At 40.3% G+C, this 23781-nt stretch overlaps 1 protein-coding gene across 2 annotated transcripts; it reads left to right on the plus strand.

Annotated features, from left to right (window-relative positions):
* Positions 1–449: 449 nt before the first annotated feature.
* MRPS24 (mitochondrial ribosomal protein S24) lies at positions 450–3991 on the plus strand. Of its 2 annotated transcripts, none has more exons than XM_072763080.1 (4): positions 450–727; positions 806–874; positions 1166–1277; positions 2470–3991. In XM_072763080.1, the coding sequence occupies exons 1-4, from the start codon at positions 689–691 to the stop codon at positions 2751–2753; spliced, it is 504 nt and encodes a 167-aa protein (XP_072619181.1). In that variant the 5' UTR covers positions 450–688; the 3' UTR covers positions 2754–3991. The 2 variants fall into 2 exon arrangements, with proteins under 2 accessions (XP_072619181.1, XP_072619182.1); XM_072763081.1 differs by having other exon boundaries at positions 454–659.
* The last annotated feature ends 19790 nt before the right edge of the window (positions 3992–23781 follow it).

Here is a 23781-nt window from a genome sequence, read left to right on the forward strand (position 1 = left end):
CTCTGGCACTGGAAACTCATCTCTTCTGGGTTATTAACACAAATGTTAAGAGGTTGGTTCACCAGGAAATAGCAAAGATTCTCCCGTCTTCCTGCCTGCAGAGCCATGGGGCCGCCCTCCAGGATGACCCAGGATGACCAGGGTCCCTGCCGCTGCGAGCTCCCGAGCTCCCGAGCGGCGAGACCTGACCTCTGCACCGCCCCGTTCCAGACCTGAACCACCTGGCCGGCGGAGAAGTGCACCGCTAGGCGTTGCTGGGCAGCGGGGCAGCGGGAAGTCCAGCTCCCTGCGCCTGCGCCGCCCGGCCGCTCGCCGCAAGTCTCCAACCGCGTAGCCGCCGGCTCCGCCCCGGCAGGCAGGCCCCGCCCGGACTCCCCGCTGCGCCCCGGCCCCCCACAGGCAGGCCCCGCCCCCAAGGAAGGCCCCGCCCCAGCCGACGGCCCCACCTCAGACCCCGCCCACACGCCCTCCAGTCCTGACGGAGGGGTCCGCCCTGCCGCCGCCGCCACCGCGCTCCCCCACTCCCCGCGCCCCGCGGCCTCTCCGCGGCCCAGCGACTTACCGGCCCGCGCCGGTTCCGGTTTGGTCTCCTCCGCGGCTTCCCGGGGGTTGACCTTTACCCTGCGGCCGCCCCGCCTCGTCTCCCCTGCGGCGCCGCGGTACGTGGGCGCGTGACGCGGAACCCAAGATGGCGGCGCCCATGGGCTGCGGGGCGCTCGGGGCCCGGGTGAGTAGGTGACGCTGGCGGGCCCCGGGGCCCTGGTGGGGGCCTGAGTCTCCGTCTCACCTCCCCCTTCTCTCACAGATGTTGTCCTGGAGCCGAGAGCTGCGGTGCTCCTGGCGCGCCCTGCACCTGTCCGCGGTCTGCGCCAAGGTGAGCGCGGGGGGGAGGGGGGCGGGGAGCGGGGGACCTGGGGACGGGCGGAGGCGCCCGGAATGGTGGGGCGCGGGGGCGGGGAGGCTGGGATCGAGGGGCGGGGCCGGGGACCCACGGGTTGGGGGCCTGGGGACCGGGACTGAAGGGCTGGGGACCGCAAGGCCAGGACCCGAAGATCAAGGATCGGAGTCCTGGGGTCTGGGCGCCGGGGCAGGGGGGCGGGGGGCACGGTGAGGGGAACGTAGCTTGGGTCGCGGACCGCAGAGTCACGGCCCCTCTGGCTCCTAGAACCGGGCGGCCCGAGTCCGAGTGGGCAAGGGGGACAAGCCGGTGACCTATGAGGAGGCGCACGCACCGCACTTCATCGCCCACCGCAAGGGCTGGCTGTCGCTGCACACAGGTGAGGGAGGGGCCCCGCCTGGCGGGCGGAAAAACCCTTCTCGGCGAGTCGCGGCCTCCCCACAAACAGGAGATAAACACCTGGGAGAGGCTTGCCTCCATTCCTCTGTATTCAGAGGTTTTATTCTCGGATTTCACACTTGCGAGTCCCCGTGGACGGGCCGAGCACCGCCCTGCACACACCTTCCCCGCCAGGGCTCTGCCTTCTTATTCCCACTCATGCTGCCAACAAGTGTTCTTTTCCCGATGGATTAGTGCCGCATGTTCACAGTTCTGTGCTTTTGGTGGGTGATTCCGCTGCCTTAAAGTAGCCCTAATGCTGAAATGTGAAGCTCGGGAAGGATGTGAGGTACACACAGAGAAAATAGGCAAGGTAGGTAAGCTTCCTTCAGAGGCCAGGTATAATGGCAGAGTTCAGCGTTAATCCATCATGTGTATTACACGAACGGTCTTTAAGCAGAACACACAGGAAACAAGATTATATATTGAGGTGTTGACTACACTGTCCTCTCCTGGGAGGGATGGTTCGATTCCCTAATCCATCGTTTTTGGGGACTACATAGAACATAACTATTGGGAACTAATGAGAATCAGATGTGTTTGTTCTGTATGAGACTTGTCAACCTGGATGTTTCAACCTGGATGTTTCACAATCCATCTGGCTAGAGAAGTTAAAATACAGATTCCTGTCCCCCACCCTTTTCAGGTTTTGGATCTATAAGGCCTGGGGATGAGTGTAGGAGGTTGTAGGAGTTTCAGGATCTATACTGAAAATCCACTGGTGGAGGTCATGGCCCTGGCTGGTGAGAGAACTTGTGTCCCTAGTCTCAGAAGCAGCTGGTGGCCTCCTCTCTCTGGGCCCAGAGATGGCCAGGGCTTCTATAAGTGGTCCATAAAGAGTGGGAAAGGGCTAGATAGGAAAGGATCCTCTGAATGTTGTGCCCTGCTAAGGCGTCAGTCTTCCATTTTGTAGAACGAGGATAACCGATAATACCTACTTCACAGGATTTGTTTGGGAATGTAATGAAAAGTACGTACTAACGTACTTTGAACTTTAAAGTGGTGTTCATTTTATTCCACTTGTTGAAGAAAAGAGAGGAAGCCAGGGTGGGGGGTGGAATTGAGTGCCCAGTGCTCTTGGATGTTAGTGCTGGAGTTTTCACTGACTCTTCGAGGTGCCCTGCTCCTTTCAGGTAACCTGGATGGTGAGGAACATGCTGCAGAACGAACAGTGGAGGATGTTTTCCTTCGGAAGTTCATGCTGGGCACCTTCCCAGGGTGTCTGGCCGACCAGCTGATCCTAAAGCGCCGGGCTAATCAGTTGCAAATCTGTGCTCTGGTCCTGAGGCAGCTACCTGCACACAAGTTCTACTTCCTGGTGGGCTACAGTGAGACTCTGCTGTCCCACTTTTACAAATGTCCTGTCCGTGTGTACCTCCAAACTGTGCCCTCCAAGGTCGTGTATAAGTACATCTAAGACAATCACCTTTTTGCATCAGGCTCTAGCCTGGGAAGGACAGAAATGTCTGGGAAAGAAGTGAAGTAGAAATGGGGAAATGTATCTCCTCAGTGTATAGAGGATTCCTTTTTAAAGCTGCTGTTGAATGAACAGACCTTCCGTGTTTTATTGCCTCTTGGTTTGTCTCTCCTCCTTAGAGAACTAGAATAGGGTTTCTTCAAGGATGCTCCGAGGCTCCCCCAAACGTTGCCAGGTATTCTAGGTTTGGATAATAGCTACAATGCGATGAGTATCTTGTGCCAGTCACTTTATCAGGAACTTTACCTGGTTTTATCTCAAAGTGGAAAAATCCATTTTTGGTGATTATAAAGTAATGTTAATTTTTTAAAATTTGAAACAATATGGACTGTGTCCAGTCAACCATAAAAGTTTCTTGTAATTCTTCCACAGACAGAACTACTGTAAACAGTTTTTTTTCCAGATGTTCTCTTTTTCTCCAGAAATACCTAAATGGTTACTCCTTGCTTTGGAAGGGGCAGGGAGGCTCAGGAAGGGTGTGAGGTACACACAGAGAAAATAGGCAAGGTAGGTAAGCTTCCTTCAGAGGCCAGGTATAATGGCAGAGTTCAGCGTTAATCCATCACGTGTATTACACGAACGGTCTTTAAGCAGAAACACAGGAAACAAGATTATATATTGAGGTGTTGACCACACTGTCCTAACCCAGTGTTTCTCCTGGGAGCGATGGTTCAATTCCCTAATCCATCGTTTGTGGGGACTACATAGAACATAACTATTGGGAACTAATGAGAATCAGATGTGTTCTGTATGAGACTTGTCAACCTGGATGTTTCACAATCCATCTGGCTAGAGAAGTTAAAATACAGATTCCTGTCCCCCACCCTTTCCAGGTTTTGGATCTATAAGGCCTGGGGATGAGTGTAGGAGGTTGTAGGGGTTTCAGGATCTACACTGAAAATCCACTGGTGGAGGTCATGGCCCTGGCTGGTGAGAGAACTTGTGTCCCTAGTCTCAGAAGCAGCTGGTGGCCTCCTCTCTCTGGGCCCAGAGATGGCCTAATGACTTCAGCAGTTGAGTGTCTGCCTTTGGCCCAGGGCCTGATCCTGGGATCCAGGATCGAGTCCCCCATCAGACTTCCTGCATGGAGCCTGCTTCTCCCTCTACGTAGGTCTCTGCCTCTCTCACTCTGTCACTCTCATGAATAAATAAATAAAAATCTTTAAATAAAAACAAAACAATAATTAGCTTAGTTTGACTGGTGTGGACAACTGAGTGAGGGCATAGAGCAAGCACAGGGGGACAAAACCCAGGATGGTGGTTCTCAGGGAGAAAAGTGGGCCAGCCCAGGGAGGATTCAAAAAGGAAACCAAGTCTGGATTGACTGGGGGCTGGGGTAGAGCTGGTCAGGGAGGCCTACCCCAGAATGGGCTGAGTGGCAAGGGTACCGTGGTCGCATTCACAGATCTGGGGGCAGTAGAGGAGACCAGATGTGAGTGAGTTCAGACTGAGATATGCTCATATTGAGACAGAATTGTTTTGAGATAACCCTTCAAGGTATGCAGGCCACAGGCTCTGTAAGTCGGGAACAGAGAAGTGACCTGGGCTGCAATTGCAGACGGAGTTCTCTGAGGATGTAGGTTAGGCTCAAACCCACAAGAATCCTTGGAGCCACAAGAGATCACCCAGGGGAAATGCTCCCACTGAAAGAGAAGATGGCCAAAGCCGGCATCTTCAGAGATACCAGGACAGAAGCAGGTAGGCCTAAGAAGCAGGAGGAGAATCCGCACAGGCTGAAAGGCCAGGACTAGATGGGTCAAGGCAGACAGTGACAAGTGCCAAAGCTGCCCACAGGCCCTGCTGGACGTTCTCTATGGGGCCGGCATGGAAGAAGAAAAGACCCTCTCATCTGAGACCTGCTGCTTCCAAGGCCACTCTGAAGGGTCCTGGGGGGTAAGAGGACCTTCACTGTTTAAAATGTAAGAGGTTGGGGGATCCCTGGGTGGCGCAGCGGTTTGGCGCCTGCCTTTGGCCCAGGGTGCGATCCTGGAGACCCGGGATCGAATCCCACGTCGGGCTCCTGGTGCATGGAGCCTGCTTCTCCCTCTGCCTGTGTCTCTGCCTCTCTCTCTCTTTCTCTCTCTCTCTTTGACTATCATAAATAATAAAAATTTAAAAAAAAAGAATTAAAAAAAGAAGATGCAGGCTGTGAAAAATCATAAACCTAAATAAATGGTGGTCTGAAAAACTAAGATAAATGTGATTTAAAAAAATAAAAGAAGAATAGGGTGTAGAAAATGTAAGCACTGGAGACATGATGATGGAGACTAGTAAGTGCTGGGACAGGCCGCTCTGCCCAGAGTGTCAGCATCACCAGCCTAGTGCACAGTGTGCAGCAGTTAGCCCCGTGTGCCTGGTGTTGCTCCTTAGGGATTCCCCTGGCCTTTCCCTCATAGCCAGGGAGGGCGCCACATACCCAGACCTCACTGCCACAGCGACTCCAGCTTTAAACCTGCTGTGTCAGGGACCCATCTGTCCACCGTGGATGCTTCCAAAAATCAGATACGTGTGCCCACTTTGCCAGAACAGTGACGAGCTCCCTGCCTTATGTAGCTTACTTCCCAACTGAAATTCTATCAGACAGATTTGCCTGGTGGAGCTAGGACTCTAGTTCTGTATTCTTTAGAGTTATCCTTTACCCTTGTGTTAGGGAAGCACATTTTCCCAGATAAAATTCAACTATTAAATTGGCCCTGTTTTTGCAGGGGTAGTTCAATATTTGCAAATCAAACTATGTGATATAGCTCATTATTAAAAGGATAGGAAGCATGTGATCCTCTCAAGAGATGCACGAAAAGCATTTCACAAAATAAATACAGCAGCCTTATTTGATTAAAAACCCTCAACAAAGGAGGGAGAGATGGCACATACCTCAACATCGGAAAGGCCATGCCAAAAGACCCACAGCTAATATCATCTTCTTTTCCGAATGGTCAGAAAGAACACGGGGATGTCCACTCTCACAATTACTATTGAACATAGGACTAGAAGTTGTAGCTTCAGCAATCAGACAACTAAAAGAAATAGAAGGCATCCAAAACAGCAAGGAAGAAGTCAAACTCTCACTCTGCAGATGATATGATACTGTATGTAGAAAATGTAAAAGACTCCACCCCAAAATCGCTAGGCTGATACAAGAACTCATCAATGTCCCAGGATATAAAATCAATACACAGAAGTGTGTTGCATTTCCATACTCTAACAACGAAGCATAAGGAAGTGAAGTCAAGAATCATTCCCATTTACAATTGCACCAAAATCTAGGAATACACCTAACCAAAGAGGTAAAAAAAATCTCTACTGTGAAAACAACAGAACACTTAGGAAATTAACTGAGTAAGATAAAAAGAAATGGAAACATTCCAATCTCAGGGACTGGAAGAACAAATATTGTGATAATGTCTAGGCTACCTGAGGCAATCTACGCATTCAATGCGATTCCTTTTAAAACACCACAAGCAGGGCACCTGGGTGGCTCAGCGGTTGAGTGTCTGCCTTTGGTTCAGGGTATGATTCTGGGGTCCTGGGATCATGTTCCATAACAGGCACCCCCGAGCAAGCCTGCTTCTCCCTCTGCCTATGTCTGTCTCACCCTCTCCCTCTCTCTCTGTCTCTCATGAATAAATAAGTAAAATCTTTTTTTAAATTTTTATTTATTTATGATAGTCACACACAGAGAGAGAGAGGCAGAGACACAGGCAGAGGGAGAAGCAGGCTCCATGCACCGGGAGCCCGACGTGGGATTCGATCCCGGGTCTCCAGGATCGCGCCCTGGGCCAAAGGCAGGCACCAAACCGCTGCGCCACCCAGGGATCCAAAAAAAAATTTTTTTTTAAATACTATATACAATGGAAAATTCCTCAGCCATTAGAAACGACAAACACCCACCATTTGCTTCAACGTGGATGGAACTGGAGGGTATTATGCTGAGTGAAGTAAGTCAATCGGAGAAGGACAGTGTATGGTCTCATTCATTTGGGGAATATAAAAAATAGTGAAAGGGAACAAAGGGGAAAGGAGAGAAAATGAGTGGGAAATATCAGAAAGGGAGACAGAACATGAAGACTCCTAACTCTGGGAAACGAACTAGGGGTGGTGGAAGGGGAGGTGGGCGGTGGGTGGGGGTGACTGGGTGATGGGCACTGAGGGGGGCACTTGACGGGATGAGCACTGGGTGTTGTTCTACGTGTTGGCAAATTGAACACCAATAAAAAATAAATTTATTAAAAAAATAAACAAAACAAAACCACAACGAGATACCACCTCACACCGGGGAGAACAGTCAACATTAACAAGACAGGAAACAGCAAACATTGGAGAAGATGTGGAGAAAAGGGAACCCGCTTGCACTGCTGGTGGGAATGTGAACTGGTGCAGCCACTCTGGAAAACAGTGTGGAGGTTCCTCAAAGAGTTAAAAATAGATCTGCCCTACGACCCAGCAATTGCACTGGTGGAGATGTACCCCAACGATACAGATGCAGGGAAACGCCGGGACACCCGCACCCGGAGGTTTAGAGCGGCAACGCCCACGATAGCCACACTGCGGAAGGAGCCTCGGTGTCCATCGAAAGATGAATGGAAAGATGATGTATGATCTTACATCATAAACGCCATCTACAGAAAGCCCACAGTGAATACCATTCTCAGGTAAACTAAGAGTTTTCCCTAATGTCAGGAACAGAACAGGGATTCCCACTCTCACCACTATTGTTCTAGGATTTCACTAGAAATCCTAGGCTCAGCAGTCAGAAAACAAAAAGAAATAAAAGGCATTCAAATTGGCAAAGAAGAAGTCAAACTGTCACTCTTTCCAGATGACATGATACTTTACGTGAAAAGCCCAAAAGACTCCACTTCAAAATTGCTGGAACTCATACAGGAATTCAGCAACGTGGCAGGATACAAAATCAATGTACAGAATTCTGTTGCATTTCTATACACTAACAATGAGACAGAAGAAAGAGAAATTAAGGAATCGATCCCATTTACAATGCACCAAAAACCATAAGATACCTAGGAAGAAACCTAACCAAAGAGTTAGTAAAGGATCTGTACTCTAAAAACTACAGAATACTTAAGAACAAAATTGAAGACACACAAAAATGGAAAAACATTCCATGTTCATGGATTGGAAATATTGTGAAAATGTCTATGCTACCCAGAGCAATCTGCACATTCAATGCAATCCCTATCAAAATGCCTTTGACATTTTTCACAAAGCTGGAACAAATAATCCTAAAATGTGTATAGAATCAGAAAAGACCCCAAATAGCCAGAAAAATGTTGAAAAAGGAAATAAAAGCTTGAGGCATCACAATGCCGGACTTGAAGGTCTCTTACAAAGCTGTGATCATCAAGACAGTATGGTACTATTACAAAAGCAGACACATAGATCAATGGAGCAGAATAGAGAACCCAGACCCTCAACTCTGTGGTCAACTAATTTCTGACAAAGCAAGAAAGAATATCCAAAGGAAAAGGACAGTCTCTTCAATAAGTGGTGCTGGAAAAATTGGACAGCCACAAAAGAATGAAGCTAGACCATTCTCTTATACCATACACAAAGATAAACTCAAAATGGATGAAAGAGGGATGCCTGCGTTGCTCGGTGGTTGAGCATCTGCCTTTGGTTCAGATCATGATCCCGGGGTCCCACATCAGGTTCCCTACAGGGAGCCTGCTTCTCCCTCTGCCTGTGTCTCTGCCTCTCTCTCTGTGTCTCTCATGAGTGAATAAATAAAACATATTTTTTAAATGGATGAAATACCTAAATGTGAGACAGGAATCCATCAAAATGCCACAGGAGAGTATAGGCAGCAACTTCTGTGACCTTGGCTACAGCATCTTCTTGCTAGACACATCTCCAAAGGCAAGGGAAACAAAAGCAAAAATGAAATATTGGGACTTCAAGATAAAAAACTTCTACACAGCAAAGGAAATAGTCAACAAAACTAGAAGGCTGCCTACAGAATGGGAGAAGATATTTAAAAATGGCATATTAGATAAGGCCTAGTCCCCAAGATCTTAAAAGAACTTACCTAACTCAACGCCTAAAAAATGAAGAATCCAGTCAAGAAATGGGCAGAAGACATGAATAGACATGGCCAACAGGCATGAAAAAATGCTCAATATCCCTTAGCATGAGGGATATACAAATTAAAACCACAATGAGAAACCTCCTCACACAAGTCAGAATGACTAAAATTAACAAGACAGGAAGCAAATGTTGATGAGGATGTGGAAAAGGGGGAACCCTCTTTAGACTGCTGGTGGGAATGCAAGCTGGTACAGCCACTCTGGAAAACAGGTTGGAAGTTCTTCAAAAATTAAAAATACAACTACCCTACCACCCAGCAATTACACTACTAGGTATTTACTCCAAAGATAAAAATGTAATGATCCAAAGGGGCACCTGCACCCCAATGTTCATAGCAGCAATGTCCACAATAGCCAAAGTGTGGAGCCAAGATGTTCATTGACAGATGAATGGATAAAGATGTGTTGTATATATACAATGCAGTATTACTCAGCCATCAGAAAGATGAATATCTACCATTTATATCAACCTGGATGGAACTGGCAGTACTATGCTGAGTGAATGAAGTCAGTCAGAGAAAAACAATTATATGGTTTCACTCATATGTGGAATATTAGAAATAGCACAGAGGATCACAGGAGAAGGGAGGGTAAAAATGAATTAGAAGTCATCAGAGAGGGAGAAAAAGCATGAGAGACCCTTAACTATAGGAAACAAACTGAGGGTCACTGGAGGGGAGATGGGTGGGGGAGTAGGGTAATTGGGGGATGGGCATTAAAGAGGGCACATGATGTGATGAGCACTGGTTGATATACACAACTGATAAATTACTGAACACTACATCTGCAACTAATGATGTACTATATGCTGGCTAATTGAATTTAAATTTAAAAAAATGAAAAAAAGGGATGCCTGGGTGTCTCAGTGGTTGAGTCTCTGCCTTCAGCTCAGGACATGATCCTTGAGGGCCTGGGATCAAGTCCCACATCAGGTCCCTTGCAGGGAGCCTGCTTCTTCTTCTCCCTATGTCTCTGCCTCTCTCTCTGTGTGTCTCATGCATAAATAAATAAAATATTCATTAAAAAATGAAAAAAACCAACAACAATAACTTCAGCTTTGTTCTTTTTTCTCAAGATTTCTTTGGCTATTCAGGGTCTTTTGTGGTTCTTTTATTTTTTATTTATTTATTTATTTATTTATTTATTTATTTATTTATTTTTGTCTTTTGTGGTTCTATACAAATTGTAGGATTGTTTATCCTAGTTCCATGAAAAATACTATTGATATTTTAATAGGGATTGCATTAAGACTGTAGATTACTTTGGGGAGTGTGGACATTTTGACAATATTAATTCTTTCAACCCATGAACATGGCACATCTTTCCATTTGTTTGTGTCATCTTCAGTCCCTTTCATCAATGTCTTACAGTTTTTGAATAGAGGTCTTTCACCTCCTTAGTTAAGTTTATATCTAGATATCTTACTCTTTTTGATGCAACTGCTAATGGGATTGTTTTCTTAATTTCTCTTTCTGCCACCTTGTTATAAGTGTAAATAGATGAAGAAACAATTTCCCAATATTTATCCAGGCTCCAGGCCAGACTTTCTTTCTACTCCATCAATCTCCTTCTAGGAAAAAATTAGGTTTAAGTAAGTCTAATAAACCCAGTGGAAATAAAACATCTTCTGAGAAACTTTAAGTATTCATCTAATCAGTTGACTATCAATTAATATTCTGATGAACTTTACCTAAGCATTATTTTTTTCTCTTGTCTAATCTAAGGATATTCAGAATGGTTTGTTTAATTCTTCTCTTGTAGAATCTCACTGCTAAGAGTAAATCTTTGGTATATTGAGGTTACTTCTTTTATGACAAATGTAAATAAAAACTTCACAGCTACATATACTAAATTATCAGGAAAAATTAATAAAAGCAAACCTAAATTAGGTCAAAAGAAGCAAATAAAGATAAAAGAGATTTTAATTTGTTAAAAACTTTAAAAATTAAGGTAATAATAAAGTGGATAAATCCAAAAGCTTATAATTTGGAGAAAAAGAGAAAAATACTAAACCTGATAGCTCCAGAATTCTTTAGTTAAAATAGAATTCACTCAGAAAGGAGTACATAGGAAGAGACTCATGTTCTCTTTTACATGAAATTCTAGTGCTAGGAATATACCCTTTAAAAAAAATTAGAGGTGTCAAAAAGATTGATGTACAAGAATATACATTTCAATATTATTTATAAAAAATAGTGAAAAATTGGAAGAAAATAAAATGTTCCACAGGAGTGTGATTCATTTTTTATCAATAAATATTTTTAGGGGATCCCTGGGTGGCTCAGCAGTTTAGCACCTGCCTTTGGCTCGGGGCGTGATCCCAGAGTCCCAGGATCGAGTCTCACATTGGGCTCCCTGCATGGAGCCTGCTTCTCCCTCTGCCTGTGTCTCTGTCTCTCTCTCTCTATGTGTCTTTCATGGATAAATAAATAAAATCTTTAAAAATAAATAAATACATAAATACACAAATAAATATTTTTAATATTTATTGTGTATTGGAAAATGCTAGGTATGGAAATTGTCAAGTAAATGCATTATGGTAAATGATTGAGCCTATTATCCAACCATTAAAATTGATTTACCAATCAATATATACTAAAAATGAATATTTTGCTTTACTCAACAATTCTATTTTTTTTTAGAAATGTTATTTACATAAGTAATCTCTGCACCCAACATGGGGCTCCAACATACTACCTTGAAATCAAGAGTCACATGCTCTTCCAACAAAGACAGCCAGGTGCCCCCCCAAGAATTCTGTTTTGAAAAATATATCTCAAAGAAACAATCAGAAATGAATACAAATATTTATATTAAAAAATCTTTACTTATACTTGTAAAATCTTATGCGTTTTACTTATTGGTGTAAAAATGTGCCTATGATAAGGGATTATGTGATACTTCCCTAAACAAAAATAGATTTTTTTTAATGGTGTATAATTCATTTTGTGTTAATTTTATACGGTATAAAGGAGTTCAAATTCATTTGATTATATGTGAATGTCCAATTGTCCCAGCACCATTTTGAAAAACCTGTTTTCTACAATAGATTATTTGGCACCCTTTTTGAAAATTAATTGATCATCATTGTATAAATTTATTTCTGGACTCTCAGTTCTAGTACATTTATCTACATGTCTATCCTTATGGCAGTACCACACTGTCTTGATTGTCAGTCTAAATAAAAGAACTAAAACTGCAAAACTGTTAGAAGAAAACCTACAGATATGTTTTTGTGATCTTGGATTAGGCAAATCCTTTTCAGATATGACACTAAAATTACCAGCAACAACAACAAAAAATATGTAAATTCTTCAAAACTGAAAACATTTCTGCTGCAATGGACACATCAAGAAAGGGAAAAAGATAAGTCACAGAATGAGAAAAAATATTTGTAAGTCATACATCATATAAAGTCTTGTATCCAGAATATATAAAAAGAAACTGCTATAACTCAATAATAAAAAGACAAATAATCCAGTTAAAAATGGGCAAAGTATCTGAGAGACATTTTTTCCAAAGGATATATACAAATGTCCAAAAAGCACCTGAAAAGATGCTCAGCATCATTATTTCTAGGTAAATGTAAATCAAAACCATACACCCCCACTAAGATGGCTATAACAAAAAGTGAGAGATCGTAAGAAGTTTTGGGAAGGATGTGGAGAAACTAAATCCCTCATACATTGTTGGTGTAAATGTAAAATGGTTGAATTCCTTTGGATGATGGTCTGTTAGTTCTTCAAATTGTTAAACACAGAGTTACCACATGACCCAGCAATTTTACTCTTATATGTCTATCAAGATAAATGAAAATATACGTCCACACAAAAACTTACCCACAAATATTCATATCAGCATTATTCTTAACAGCCAAAAAATGGAAACCTAAATGTGTGTCAATGAGTGGATAAATAAAATATGGTATGTCCATACAATGGAATATTGTTTGCCAATGAGAAGAAATGAAGTATAGCTACAATGTAAATAAACTTCAAAAATATGCTAAATGAAAGAACTCAGTCACAAAGAGACCATGTTATATATAATTCCATTTATATGAAAGGTCCAGACTAGGCAAACCCATAGACACAAAAAAAGTAGATTAGTTACTGCGTAGATCTGGTGGGGTAAATGGTCATAAAGGAACAAAGACTGGACTGAGCTTTGGTAGCCTTCTCCATTCCTACTAATTTGACTTGGTGTATAATTTTTTACTGTCCCAGCTACATATTGTTAAATATATCAACAACAACAACAAAAAAAAAAGGCTAGAAAATAACGTAGAAGAATGTTCACAGTGATGGTAACTCTGGATAATGGAGTTATTCTTTCTACATTTTCCTGATTATCCATTTTTAGCAGCACGTATTTTTTTCATAACCAGTAAAAACATATAAAGTTATTTCAAAATTTCATAATAGGAGACAGCAGAATTTTTCATCATTTCCTGAGGAAGTTTTCTGTATCTATGAAGCCAAGAGAGCAATCTTTCAATGTTCCTATCACAAATATTGAACCTGGCCATCTGCATGGGCTGTCTTGACCTGAAGCAGTCACCTCAAAATAAAAGCTACTTTGCCCTGAGGATTATTTTGAGAATGAGAATCAACAGGTATGGGAAGAGTTCTCTACCCCCTTTATCTGCCTGAATGCGGTACACAAATTTCCTTTTGAAGAAGGTGGCTCCAACCTTCACCAAGGAGGCTCTTACTATTGAAGACAGGAAGTCAACAGCACGTTGAGTCTGCATAAACAGCCCTAAAATAGCCCTTATGTTCCATTAGTTCCACCATATATTTCTTAGTCATTTTCCTACCATTTATCATCACTTTAAGCCCACAACGTTTTTCCTTTGTTAAAGGGGTATATGAGTTGATGAGTCTAACCACTTCTTTGAGTTTCATATCTTTCCTGTGAACATCTGTGCATGTAAATATTAATAAAAATTGTGCACCTTTATGCCTATTAATCTGTCTTTTGTTAGTTCAATTTGCAAGGTTCCAGAAATAAATTTTAAAAGGTAGAGGAAAAGTTTTTCCTTTCAGGAAGTCCCTTGGGTTTTTAAATTTTTGTATATATTTAGTTTTATTTGCATAAAAATATTTTAAGAACTAAAATTTCATCGACACTGGTTTTTATGACCTTCATTTATCTAGTCTTGCATACAATTCATTGCATTTTTATGTGTGCTGTTTCTCCATCAACTAGATTCCAAGCTTGAATCTTGGAAATCTTGGAAAAGATGCTCAGCATCATTATTTCTAGGGAAATGTAAATCAAATGTACAAGCTTGAGGGAAAGATTATGTCATAAAATAATATGGATGCTCTAATTCCCCTAAAATAGTCCTTTACACAGTGCAGGTAATCAATAAGCAATTTTTAGACGCTTCTATTATAAAACCTTGTTTAGTAGCAAAAAAGCATGCATTGAAAGTTTTTTTACATAAGTATCTTTACCAATTATTTAGTTCTATAGCTCATTTTTCCTGTGGTATATCACTGTTAATAAATCATTGTTTTGTTTTTATAGCTTATTTTTAAATTGCTTTTGAAGTTTTGTTTTTTTTTTTATAAAAGTCATTCTATATTCTACCAAAAAAATGACACACTTAAAGTGCAAATGTGTTTTCATTTATGGTACATTTTTCTTGTATCTTATCTTTCCATATCTCATTTATCCAAGCTTGGATTTGAGTAGATTTTTCTAATGTCTCTAGCAGAATTTTACAGCTATTAAAATCAAAAGGATATTGTCCTTTTTAACTTAACAATGTCTATATAGTATGTATTTAATAGTAATCAAATATCTTTAAGCAAACATGCCCAATAATTAAAATATGCTGTTCTAGCTCCTAACTGTCCTTGGGCAAACCCCCGCCCCCCGCATATGAAAAAGATTATCTTTCATTCTATCTTCACACTGATTATTTGATGAGATGAGGGTCCATGAGAGGTAATCCTACACTCTATCACTTGGCTAATAGAAAGGTCAACTCTCACAGATTTATTGTGAACTATCAGATCCAGATATAGTGGAATATTTCTATCATCCCTTTCCCACTTCCTTCTCCTTGCATTTCTTTCTCGCTCCATCCACCAGTCTGTCTCCATTCATCCCTTCTTTCAAACTATCACCAGATCAAGAGTCAATCAGAACTTCTCTGTACAAATGTTTTTAATGGATTATCGGTTGCTGGACAGAGTCCACTGTGAAAATGAAAGAAGAGGATGTAGTATGTAGTGAAGAAGAGGATATGGACTGGTAGCTGGCTTGTCAAGGTGCTATTTGCCTTGCTACTGTCATCACTCTCATGATGGACCTTCATATGAATTAATTTTGTCCATTTGCCGAAAGTCCAGGCTCATTAAAGTAACAGAAGGTATGTAAGCAACATTATCAATGTATTTAACTACAATGAGAAATTGTACAGGCAAGAGGATGGGCTATTCTGACCAGTCTAGTCCTGAAGAGAGAGAAATGTGTGAGAAACTATTATAATTGAAATTATGACACTTAGAATCAGGGCAAGAAGTGGTATGTTTTTGATACCTGTTGGCAGTAGGCTCAATAATTCAGTAACAGACTCACACTGCAATTCTTACACTGCCTAATGGATCACTCAGTAGCCATACTTCAAACAGACCCATTCTTTCTTTATATATGCCAATATTATTGATAAGATAAGAGACATATTCTTACTTTACTTGCTTCTGCACTAGGAAAAATTTTATCTCTAAGACATCTCTGGCACGCCTCTCATATCTTTTTTTTTTTTTTTTTTTTTTTTTACGCCTCTCATATCTTATATCTGACCTCATTTCATCATTTTACATTCCCAATCTCAGATTCATTTGGTTTTGTTCAGGCTACAAATATATGATATGATATGATAGCAAAAAGATTGTATATAATTAGTACCGGCTATGTACTAATTGGGCTCACTGCAAAATGAAAATGTGGAGACTCTTGTTTAAAAATTATTAATTTCAAGACAGTGACAGCAGAGCATCACACCAGGGCAGGGCCCTTCTGAGCTCAGGGTCCTGAGCCACTGCTGAGGTCACACAACAATGAAGTCAACCTACATACAAGAATCCTCAGATACAAGAGTCATAAACAATGAAATCCAGCTGCTCCCAATTTCTGTAAGTAAAGTTGTGTTAGAATGTAACTATGCCAGGATGCCTTGGGTGGTTCAGCAGTTGAGCATCTGCCTTTGGCTCGGGTCATGATCCCGTGGTCTTGGGATTGAGTCCTGCATCGGGCTCCCTGCATGGGACCTGCTTCTCCCTCTGCCTGTTTCTCTGCTTCTCTCTGTCTCTCATGAATAAATAAATAAAATCTTAAAAAAAAAAAAAAAAGAATGTAACCATGCCCATTGGTATTGTCTGTGGTTGTTTTTGCTCTATAATAGCAGTTTATTTATTTATTTATTTATTTATTTATTCATTCATTCATTCATTCATTCATTCATTCATTCGAATAGCATAGTTCTATACTTGCCACAGAGATTGTATGGCCCACAAAGACTAAATTATTCACTATCTGCTCTTTAAGAAAAAGTTTGCCAATTCCTGCTCTAGTATCTGGTGATAAATTCCTGTTTCATATTTGCAATTCAAACTGAGCACTCAGCAATCTACAGTTTGATCCACTCTCCTAAGAAACCATGTAGGGCCCATGTAGAGCCTGCAGCTATAAATCAGAAGGATCTACAAACTGAAATACTAACAATTTCTATGGCACTGTAGGACAGCAACACCCCCTGATTCTTCATGGGGGAAGCCTGCAAAACTACCTGCTCTCTTCTATTCAGGTTTCTTGGGTACATAGGATTTCTCAACATACTAACCCCAAGACTACATACCACTGCCAAATTCCAGTTAGGAAACTGGCACTTGCCTAGAGTCTTGTGGTTCCCTTGCATGAAGGATTGGACTTAAGAACTGCTGCTCTTCTTTGGCTTGAAATGAAAACTCCGAAATCCTTTGGCTCCATATCTGGCATTTCCACCCCAAACTTCAGTTCTCCAGCATTAGGTGCCCACATAATCTTAATACTTGGGCTTGGGTCCCTATCAAGAACTTTAGAGGATCTGAGATTTTGCTGTACATGATATCTAGTTAGCCTGCCATAGTTTCATGGATACTGGTAGAAGATATGAAACTCCTGGGTAGGAAATGAAGGACAGTCTAGTACTCATGGCTAGCCCAGGAGTCAGGATAATAGCATTTTTGCACCATTTCCCCATATCCCAATTCCCACAGGGTGACACAAAGTTCACCTGACTAATGACACCTACATACACAGTGCATTCTTTTACAGGAAAGTTACCTTGAATTGGAAATAATAATTTTTTTTTACAATGCATTATAGGATCGTAAACACGTATCCTTTGCTATAGTAGCAAACATTTTTACTACACTAGACAGTAAGCCAACTTGCTCTTTGCTCTGAAGGGACACTATCTGTATTTTCAAAGGTAATTTGCTATATAAACATCACTGAAAGTACAGTTCAGAACAAAAGACAATCAGTGTCCTGGTTGCAAGTTGTGTAGAAATCCAGAAACTCTCCCCCACCCATCCCCATTGCTATGAGTCCCCCTTTTCCTGTGAGTGAGTTGAATCTTTGCTATGAGTGCCCCCAGCTTTGATTCCTTCTCTTCTAGTTCACAGCTGTAGAGCTGGCATTTCAGAGAAATATACCTCACCCATCCTATTGCCCCAACGCCGACACAGAACTCCATTGTCTCTCGTTTTGTAACTTTTCAAGTAGACTTTTATCAGTCGTTGTTGTCTGTACTCAAGTACCTTACTATGTTTAAAGCACTTAGCCACTCCCCAATCCACCGTGTTCTTCTCAGTTTCCTGAAAGTTTATGTGTGTGATGGTACACAAAAATGATGATATTAAGGTCAAGTGCCAGAGTATTCTAGCCATCATACCAAAATGTCGGGATGGCTGTTGGAATCATGCTTAGCATGTTCTGTGCAAGTAGTCTACAGTGCAAACAAGAGCGGATGAAAGGGAACAGGAAGAAGAATCAGGAACTGACTCCAAACAAAAATGCCATCCGGAGGAAACAGGATAAGCCTGTCCAGACACTGGAAACTACAATGAGGAAGGAAAAGCAATTACCAGAACAGATGGGCAGAAATGGGGCAACTAACAGAGGTGGAGCCATGTTTCTTTGTGTCCTGAGATTTGGGGTGCAGAATTTGTGCTCATTTTCCATAGCCCCTGGATCTATGATGATACTAGGGGTAGATACTGAACACATGCCTGTAAACAATCAAGGTGTTTCTTAAGCCTGTAATTCTCTGTCACTTGTGACTTCCTGCCTTTTCTTGTTGGTGTATTTTATTTTAATGGGTACTAACTTGATTTATTCACTTCCCACTTGCCCAAATATTTAAAATATTTGAATTTCTAGAGAATCGTACAAATTTATGGAGATGATTGGAAACGATATTAAAACCAGGTCTGTCCTAGAAAATACGGGACAGATGGTTGCAGGGCACTAAAAAAAGAGAATTGGTAAACCAACAACACAGTATCTTATTGTCTGCTGTATTTTTTAAAAGCTTGCAGAGCGAGGCATGTTATTGTTTCATCTCTTGATGCAACTAAATTCCTTCAAACACATACAATTAAAAAATAATCCACTCGAGTAAATTGCACGTACGTGAATAAAAATGCAATCCCTTTTCGATGAGTTTTGTGTTTCCCAGCTGTCCATGAGATTATCATGTATAATAAATTATATACTCTGTACTCCACATTCCATCAGAACTACAAATGAAAAGATTTAGCCACTTTTTAAATTCCCTATTGAAGTAAAGCCCTCACTAATTATTCATTAGCTATAAAAACTTTATAACCGCTAAATATCTTGAGGCGTTTGGGAGCATAAACTAACCCTGATTTTAATGGTTTATGCACCTAATTGCCTTAACAAAGAGCACCTCTTTCATTCATACTCTAAATATCAACTAGAATCATTGAAATTTAAAGTTGAGGAATATTTGAATATTAAATATTTAATTTTAATTTCAATATTTAAATTTCTCAGAGTAAATAAGAAACTGAGACTCTGTGACTGCCCAAGCATTAAATTCCCAAAAGATCCACTCAGCTAGGGATGCCTGGGTTGCTCAGTGGTTGAGCATCTGCCTTTGGCTCAGGGCATGATCCCAGAGCCCTGGGATTGAGTCCCGTATCAGGCTCCCCACAGGGACCCTGCTTCTCTCTCTGCCCGTGTCTCTGCCTCTCTCTGTGTGTCTCTCATGAATAAATAAATAAATTTTTTAAAAGATTTTATTTATTTATTCATGAGACACAGAGAGAGAGACAGAGAGAGAGGCAGAGACACAGGCAGAGGGAGAATCAGGGAGGGATTCGATCCCTGATTACACAGGCAGGGAGCCCGATATGGGATTCGATCCCAGGATTACAGGATGATGCCCTGGGCCAAAGGCAGATGCTAAGCCACTGAGCCATCCAGGTGTCCCTGAATAAAATATATATATATATATATAAAAGATCCACTCAGCTAGAAGTGCATTAAAACCACCTATTCAAGCACTTGAGGGCACATGCTCTTTCTACAACATGCAGACTTTTCTGTGATTCTCATAAGGAGTTGGTTTTAAATGTATTCAGTTAAATAGTGCCTGAACTTATTTTTGTATATCTCTCATCATCTGACCAGTGGACATTTCTTTTTTACTCAATTCTTTTCTTCACTCAATTTTTTATTCTATATGAGTATGCATTGCAAAATGATCACCACAATAATTCTAGTTAACAACCATCACCATAGTTATCATTTTTTTCTTGTAATGAGAACATCTAAGATCTACTCTATTAGCATCTTTCAAATATATAATACATTATCAACTATAGTCACCATGCCATACATTACAGCCCCATGACTTATTTTTCTATAACTAGAAGTTTGTACCTTTTGATCCCCTTCGCCTGTTTCACTCATCCCTCACACCCCAACTCCCCACCTCCGGCAGCCATGGATCTATTGTCTGTATCTATTACATCGGTTTTGTTTTTTGGTCTGTTTGTTTAGGTACTACATGTTTGTGAGATCATATGGTATTTGTCTTTCTCTGTCTGACTTACTTAGGAGAACGCCCTCAAAGTCCATCCATGTTGTCACAAATGGGAAGACTTCCTTCTTTTCTTACGATTAAATAATATCCCATTGTATGCATGTACTACATTTAGTTATTCTAGGATTTTATTTGGTATTACTATTTCAGATGAATATTTTAACTTTCAATCATTCTTATAGTAAGAAACAGGCTTTTTTTTCTTTGGGGGTAAGTCTGTTTTTCAAGTCAAAAAGTGGGAAGCTGAAGCACCAAATTGAACATAAGTTAAAACTTAAATTTTACCATACTATGTTATGTGGCCAAAGACCTCTGATGGTTTTTCAAAGTCTTCATGGACGTTGGTGAAAAAAACCTCCATAGCAAATGAATTTTATTACTTATCTTTATAATGTCTTCACTTAGGGTGTTTCTGGAATGCTCATGAGCCTGAAATACTTAGAAATGTCCATCTGGTTATGTTTTATCATATTTTCCTCTTTTTATTATTCTTATTAAATTAAGTGCCCTGGATATCTTATTGTGGTTCTGTTGTTGTTTTTAGGATCACAAATCCCTCTGTGGAATCTTTTGTAAATAAAATCTCTTCTTTATGTAGAAGGAATTCTAACGGGAGGAAAGTCTCAGCTCCTCTGTATTGACAGCTTTCTTTGTTGCCAAGCCAGGCTTTGCTGCCACTTTCAACGTGTGAGCTTTTCCCTAAGGATTCCACTATACATATTTTCAAGTACTACTCTGTGCTCATATTGCTATTATAAAGTGCAATTGTGTCTGTCTTCCATTAGCGGTTTTTTGTTTTTGTTTTGAGGAAACTCCATACTGTTTTCCATAGAGGCTGCACTAGTTTACATTCCTACCAATAGTGTAAAGTGTTCCCTTTTCCCCACATTCTCAAAAACTCCTATTATTGTTTGTTGTTTGGGTTTTTTTTTTTTTTTTGCTTTTGTTTTTGTTTTGATAACAGCCATCCCAATGTATGAGGTAATATTTCATTATGGTTTTGATTTAAGTTTCCCTGATCGTTGATTACGTGAGGACGTTTTCATATACCTGTTGGCCATCTGTATCTCTCTTTGAAGAGATATCTAGTCAATTCCTTTGTCCATTTTTAAAATCATTGATTTGATTTTGTTTTTGCTATATTTTGAATATTAATCCTTTACCACATATATGGTTTGGAAGTACTTTCTCCTGTTCTGAGGTTTTTATTTGTATTGATTTTTATTTGTATTAATTGTTTTTATTTGCATTAATTGTTTTATTTGTATTGTTTCCTTTGCCATGCAGAAAATTTTTAGTTTGTATTGTTTATTTTGTATTTGTATTTTATTTGTATTAATTGTTTCCTTTGCCATGCAGAAACTTTTTAGTTTGTGACACCTAGGTGGCTCAGTGGTTGAGCATCTGGCATTGTCTCAGGTCATGATCCTGGGGTTCCAGGACTGAGTCCCGCATTGGGCTCCCTGCATGGAGCTCTCTCTGTGTCTCTCATGAATAAATAAATAAAATATTTCTTAAAATGTTTTCATTTGATGTCATTCCACTTAATCCATTTTTGCTTTTGTTGCCTGTGTTTTCATGGCATATCCAGAAATCATGGCCATGGCTATTGTCAAGAAGTCTTTTCTTTGTGTTTTCTCCTAGGGTTTTATGTTTAAGTCTTTAATCCAATTTGAGTTGATTTTTGTGTGTATGGAGTAAGATAAGGGTCCAGTTGTCTTCTATTAGCATTTTCTCTGTGGCCCTTAAACTAAAAATTCTTGTTATAATGGCCCTAAGTAAGCTGTGGGATATTATATTGATATTATTTATAGATGATCTTTCCTCCAAAGCCATTTGCTCTTCATCAGATTTTTTAATGCTAGTTACATTTTTGTATCAGTTGGTTCATATTAAATATTTATACATTTACCCTCCTTTTCTCTTTCCAAATATTTCCTTATTATCATATAGGCTAAGATCAGGTGTTATTTTTTCTTTATAAGTCATGCAATTTTTTAAAAAAAGTCAAATATATAGAGAGTCTTTGATAAAACTTTGCATTAATTTTGGTTAATAACCAAAACAATCATGGTAAAACAGACATAAGATTTACCATTTTATTCATTTTTTTAAAAAGATTTACTTATTTATTTTAGAGAGATGGGGAGAGGCAGAGAGAGAGGGAGACAGAGTCTTAAGCAGACTCCATGCTGAGGGCAGAGCCCAGCATGGGCTGAGATCACAACCTGAGCTAAAACCAAGTCAGATGTTTAACCAACTGCACCACCCAGGTGCCCCACGATTTCATTCATTTTTAAGCATACAATTCAGAGACAACAAGTACATTCACAATGTTGTACAACCATCACTGATTAACTTTTAAAAAGATAATAGTGATACCATTTGTTGAACTTCTTCCATATGTACTTATTTCACTCATATTTCAAAATTCCTATGAAATCATAATTGGTCACCTACCTAAGGTTATGTGACTTGAAAGTGGCAGAATGGGTTCTATCCCATGTCTTTCTGACTGGCTCAAAATCCTGTTTTTTTTTAATTTGTATGTGTATAAGTTTAAATTTTGTATTAATTTGGGAGATAAACATTAAAGAGCGCACTTGATGTAATGAGCATTGGGTGTTATATGCATCTGATGAATCACTAAATTCTACCCCAAAATTAATAATACACTATATTAATTAACTTGAATTTAAATAAAACCAATAAATAAATAAATAAATAAATAAATAAATAAATAAATAAATTTGTATTAATGTAATGCAAGCACACGGTTGAAAAATCAAATAAAAAAGAAAATGATAAGTTTTTTTAGTTTTATTTTTGTGTGTGAAGATTTTATTTATTCATGAGAGACACAGAGAGAGAGAGAAAGAGGCAGAGACAGAGGCAGGGGGAGAAGCAGGCTCCATGCAGGGAGCCTGACATGGGACTCAATCCTGGGTCTCCAGGATCAGGCCCTGCGCGGAAGGCGGTGCCAAACCACTGAGCCACCTGGGCTGCCCAGGAAATGATAATATTATTTTTTTAGATTTTTATTTATTTATGATAGTCACAGAGAGAGAGAGAGAGAGAGAGAGAGAGAGAGGCAGAGACATAGGCAGAGGGAGAAACAGGCTCCATGCACCGGGAGCCCGATGTGGGATTCGATCCCGAGTCTCCAGGATCGCGCCCTGGGCCAAAAGCAAGCGCTAAACCCCTGCACCACCCAGGGATCCCGAAAATGATAATATTAATGGAGGAAATAAACGGAATAATTTGTTGATAGCCTAAAGTAAGAAAAGATGTTCCTCTTAAATAAGATACAAAAGCAAAGGACAAAAAAAGTGATATACTGATAAATCTGACTACACTAAAAATTTTTAATTTCTGTATGATTAAAAAGAACCAGAAACAAAGTTAAAGAAATAGAAAATGTTGTGCTGTATATAACCAATAAAGGTTTATAAGCCAGAAAATATATATATTCATATATGTATATATGTATGAATATGTTTATATGAATATATATGTATTCCTTTATGTCAATAGGAAAAAGAAAAACAACTTAATTAGAAAGTAAGCAAATGATATGAACAAACAATTCATAGGAGATAAGATACAAATAGTCAATAAACATATGAGAAGATGTTAAACCTCACTGGTAATCAGGGAAACATATGAAATGTATTCTTAACACAAGAATGAAATGTCATCTTCTATCAGCATATTGGTAAACATTACGAAGTTGACC

This window comes from Vulpes vulpes, chromosome 7 (assembly GCF_048418805.1).
Source record: "Vulpes vulpes isolate BD-2025 chromosome 7, VulVul3, whole genome shotgun sequence".
Classification (NCBI taxonomy): domain Eukaryota; kingdom Metazoa; phylum Chordata; class Mammalia; order Carnivora; family Canidae; genus Vulpes; species Vulpes vulpes.